Source organism: Diabrotica virgifera, chromosome 10, assembly GCF_917563875.1.
Source record: "Diabrotica virgifera virgifera chromosome 10, PGI_DIABVI_V3a".
In the NCBI taxonomy this organism is placed as follows: Eukaryota; Metazoa; Arthropoda; class Insecta; order Coleoptera; family Chrysomelidae; genus Diabrotica; species Diabrotica virgifera.
The window spans coordinates 63,041,078-63,046,527 of record NC_065452.1 but is presented as its reverse complement, the minus strand read 5'-3'; the positions used below and the strand labels follow the sequence as shown (position 1 = coordinate 63,046,527).

The window sequence follows — 5,450 nt, the reverse complement described above, 5'->3', positions numbered from 1 at the left end:
CTGCAAATTAAATAATATGTGTATAAATTGGAAGAGTTTGTACAAGTATCAATTTACAATAACACTGCAAAACCGCTTTATAAAATTATATAGATATTTACACAGTTTTAAACATACTTTAACTCTAAATCTATATACACTTCTTCGTCATCAAATAAAGATATCTTGTTCATGTCATGAGGAAAGATTCAAGATGTAAAATGCTTCAATTTGTTCTAAGAGGGTCATTCGTAAAAAAAGATTCCCTAGGCCGCTGAGAAAGAGTGCAACGTGCTGGGAGAAATCTGACAACACTGCCTTACACATCTACTTTCCCTCTCTCTTACCCCACCCCTTTCGCCCCGCTACAGTGCTCAGTGTCGGCCTAGCAGCCTTCGAATGTGGAGGTCCCGGTCGCTGTTACCTCAAATGTGAAATTCATGCTGTGATACGTTTTTAAAATGCAAAATGGATTTCACCTATTGACATCCATCGTCAATTAATCGAAGTTTATGAGTAAACGTGCATATCTGTTTAACATGGTCGGAAAAAATCGCAAAATATCGGAGTGGGAGGACTTCAGATTTATCGTGAATTTCCGTTCGGCCTTCACTGATTTCTCCACACCATTTGCGAACATGTTAACATATACACATTTTTACCCATAAACTTTGATTAACCAACGATGAATGCCAATTTTACATTTAAAAAACGTATCACAGGATGAATTTCACATTGGCGGTAACAGCGACCGGGACCTTTATCTTCGAAGGCTGCCAGACCGACACCGAGTTATGCAGCGAGGCGAAAGTGGTGGGGTAAGAAAGAGTTGATGTGTAAGGCAGTGTTGCCAGATTCCTCCAAACACGTCGCATTCCTTCTCTCGGTCTTAAATGTGTTTAAATTATACAACGACTTGGCTGTCCCACGTAAGAATTTGGCTATTTTACAAATTGGGACAATGCATAAATTATATAACAAAAATAGTGACTAAAAACATAATACATGGAATACAAAACCATGGACAAGGATGGAACTTTTTAACAGAAAAGGAAAAAACGGAATCCCCAATGAAAATTCCAGCTCGGCAAAAATAAAATCAGACACCATTTAACACGAAAAGTGACTAAATACAGTGTAGTGAATTCAATCAAAATGTACTACAAAATTTGTGATCAAAATCCCTGAGCCACTTCGATTTATAGTTTGTCATTTTTTAATATGGGTTTTGTATTTTTACTCCTACAGAAAGATGAGAAGAGTACTCGCAACAATAAAATGTGCAGTAGAATGATGAAAAGGCCATTTTAACGGGAATGGAGCGCACTATCTGATTTTGAGATTAAACAAAAAGAAAATGGGTAAAATACAAAACAATATATGTATTAACAAGATGCTAGAAGTTTCTGAGGCACAGACAGCAACGCGGACCATTTTATTGTAGTAGCGACTATAAACTAAGAAATTCCAAAGAAATCTAAACAGAAACTAAATGTAACAATTGTTATAATGTAAAAGAGCTAAAAGATGACAACGTCAAAATCCAGTTAAAATAAGAAATAAACAAAAGATTAGAAGACACCATTCTAAACGAAGGTACTGACCAAGATTGGACACAAATAGAAAAGATCATAACTGAAGCGACAGAAAAGACACTAGGAAAAATAAATAAAGCACACAGTCAAGATTGGTTTGATACATAATGTAAACGAGAATAATTAGAATCTAGAAGAAACGCTAAAATACATATATGAATATACTGAATACAACAGGAAGAGTTATGAAGCAGCAAAGAAAAAAACAAAACAGACCTGCAGAAAAAAGAAATGAAGTTACAAGATATGGAACCCATTGATAAGCAATGGGATTAAGAACATTTTACAAAGAGATGAAAGTCAATAAAGCTACGAGTCCTGTAATCGCACGCTTCTATAGAAGTAAAGAACTGGGTGGTGACTTACCAAGAAAACTAGGGAGTTGGACAGAATACATTGAGGAACTTCTAAACTCGAATCAAAATAGCAATGAAATACAATCACAAGAGTAAAATAACAATTAGGTCGAAGTAAACGAACCATCAGATCCGGAGATAGAGGAAATTATAAAGCAGCTGAAAAATAACAAGAATCCAGGAAAAAAACGGAAAACAGTAGAAAACGGTATAGCAGATATATTCAAGGAAGATGTAGATGAAGAAACCAAAAAATAAAACTAATTTGAAAAAATAAGAAATTGTCACAAGGCTGGAAAAATGTATCCATATGTCCGATCCACAAAATGGAAGATAAAAGCCTATGCCAAAATTATAGAAGAATTGCTATATTAGATGAAGCATATAAGATATTGGCTTTATTAATAAAAAAACCGACTAGCAAAGTATGAATCTGAAATAATAGGTGGATATCAGAAAGGGTTTAGACCAGGCAGATCTACAATGAATCAGATTTTAACGATGAAACAAATATTGCACAACAGCTACGAACAAAACATAGGTTTGCACATTCTGTTTGTAGACTTTAAGCAGCCATACGACTCAATAGATAGAGAAAAACTATAAAAAACGATAGATCTGTTAGAAATACCTACCGAACTTATTAAGTTAGTGGAAATGATCTTAAAAGAAACATTAAATAAAGTAATCTTGGAAGAAAGTTTATCAGAGTCATTTACGGCAAGGAAGGGGTTAAGACAAGGAGATCCACTGTTCACAACCTTTCCTAGAAGATATCCTAATACAAAGTGCTTCAGGAAATTGTAAACATGATGACGGCTAACGGCTGAATACGGACACGGCACCTAAAGAAGAAGAAGAAGATGCTGAAATAGAAAAATAATAATTACTCAATGAAGTAAAGCTGTAGGAGCGCTAAACAAAATAATAAAATCTGAGTTAATATCCAAGAATATAAAAGTCAGAATTTACAAAACGATTGTGCAATACGATTGGTTATATATGGCAGCGAAACTTGGGTGTTAACTCAGAAAAATACGCAAAAATTGGAACGATAGGAATTAAAGATCTTACACAAGATATTATGAAGGAGCAAAGGACAATGACGGCACATGGGAAAGAAGAACCAGTAAGGAAGTATTGGTGCTCAACAATCAACCAAGCATAATACAAAAAGTAAAAGTACAAAGAGCACGTTGGATGGAACATGTTTATAGGATGCCCACAGACATGCAAAAGAGGAGTGGGCGGAAGGTGCAGAAGAGGAAGACCAAAAAAGAAGTAGTTGGAAATTAAAACCTATGTAAGAAAACTAAGGATACCGGACTGGGAGAAAAAGACCAAAGACAGAGATGAGTTAAAAAAATAGCGAAGAAAATAGAAGCCAACGGCTTCTAGTCATTAGAAAAGGTTAAAACCGATGCAAAAAAACTAAGAATACCTGACTGACCGGACGGAGGAAAAAACGAAAAACAGAAACGAGTGGAAAAAATAGTGAAGAAAACAAAAACCATCGACCTTAGGCTTGATTAGTTTATTTGATTAACATTTAGTAAGTGAGTTAAATACTCAAATAAAAAAGTTTGCTTTTGAAGTAAACATTATTTTATAAAATTTATATACATTATGTACAAATACACGCTTGTTTTGTATAGCTAATATGCGAATGGCATTTTGCAGTGTTAATGTTGGTTAGACTATCTTGTATTTGAAACCTTGGAAGCATAAACGTAAAACGAACAAAACCATAAAATAAAAAGTTAATATTTATACTGGACAGACATTATACACAGTTAGTACATTATAAATTTAATAAGTCAAGATTAAACTCTCCAGTGGATGTTCCTTGTATCTCCTAAGACCTAAAAATAAGAGTAAAATTGAAAAATTGCGGTGTTAGGCAAAGAGGTTCTACAAAGGTTTCTTAACAAATATTGTAAAACCCAATCACATGCTACATACAGTGGATTTTTAAGCAAACGGTTTTCATTATCAGTTCATGAATTGAAGTAACAAAATGCACCTAAAAATTTAAGTAAAATCAATGCAAAATAATTGTTTAAAACACTTATTTGGGGAAACACACTTTCTTTTAATATGGTTCTGAAACTATTGACATTTATATATTATCTACTATATTTAATAGGAATTATCCATAATTTTAATTGATAATACGTTTATCTTTTTGTTTCGATTTCCACTTCGGAAATCGTTTCCAATACACAAAAAAAAACAAATTATTTCGTTTTTATATTTTTTAAAATCCTGTATTAAAATGTTTAATATACGTCATTATGAATGACATAAATTTGTATTTTGAGAACGATTATTGAAGTGCAAATCGAAACGTGAAATACAAAGTATTTTCAATTAAAATTGTAAGTAATTCTCATTAAATAAATTAGATAACTATTCATCTTCGCCTTCGTCGATAGGTGGCGAAGATATCTATTGATGCTAAAATTTTTTCTTTGAATTTATCCTCAGATTGTGGTTTTAGAAAGTTTCTTCATAATTGAAGTTTCTTGGCAATATACTAATAAAAGAAGGCCGAGAAAAACCAGAGACGGTACCAATTACATGCCCAATGAGTAACAACAATTGGAAGATTTTTATGCAAAAAATAAATTTAAAAGACACCAATTAAGGGGGAAGTCTACTGTGACAAGGGAATAAACAGGCCGATTTTCCGGTTTTTTTTTTCTAACAAAATGTGGCTCGTACATTAAATTAAATTAAACCGTCATCTTTATTATATATTCAAGTATTTGTAAAAAAATTTTCAAGTCGAAATATTCAAAATTGCCGTCGTGGCACTCCTTCAAGCGCAGGTCCGTTTTTTTAGGTGCCCAAACGGTGTACATGATATCCCACGTCTGGGTGATCTGAAACAAAAAACAAAATATGGTTATCATCTACATAGTATTGACTCTCGTCTGACGGAGGATTTTTTTGATATCGTTTTTTGTTTAATTGTTATAAACAATAATAACATCAAATTTAAGCAAAAAAATAGAAAAAAATTTCAAGAAATTTTTTTCGGCGCCAAAATTTTCTATCGACACAATCCTCCGTCAGACGTGAGTCAATACTATGTAGATGATAACCATATTTTGTTTTTTGTTTCAGATCACCCAGACGTGAGATTTCATGTACACCGTTTGGGCACCTAAAAAAACGGACCTGCGCTTGAACGAGTGCCACGACGGCCATTTTGAATATTTCGACTTGAAAATTTTTTTACAAATACTTGAATATATAATAAAGATGACGGTTTAATTTAATTTAATGTACGAGTCATATTTTGTTAGAAAATTCGGAAAATCGGCCTGTTTTTCCCTTGTCACAGTAGACTTCCCCCTTAAGAAGGAAAAACATGCAAAATTACGAAAACTGAAATAAATCCCCTGAGAACATTTAAAATAATTATAGAATACAGGATTGTTGATACACAATCAATGATCATTAATGATGATTCTGATGATAATTAGGATTATGATCATTAATTTCAATATAATCA

At 33.0% G+C, this 5,450-nt stretch overlaps 1 protein-coding gene across 3 annotated transcripts in view; it reads right to left on the bottom strand.

Annotated features, from left to right (window-relative positions):
- LOC114344998 (tyrosine-protein phosphatase 99A-like) overlaps positions 1 to 5,450 on the bottom strand; it is a 67,899-nt gene that overhangs the window by 26,998 nt on the left and 35,451 nt on the right. The window contains exon 11 of one of the 3 annotated variants that reach the window (XM_028295816.2): positions 28 to 3,792. The exons of 1 other annotated variant lie outside the window; for it this stretch is intronic. In XM_028295816.2, coding sequence (XP_028151617.2) covers positions 3,740 to 3,792 — 53 coding nt within the window. In that variant the 3' untranslated portion in view covers positions 28 to 3,739. Of the gene's footprint in view, positions 1 to 27; positions 3,793 to 5,450 lie in introns of those variants that run through there. One more of the 3 variants, XM_028295819.2, reaches the window with a different exon arrangement.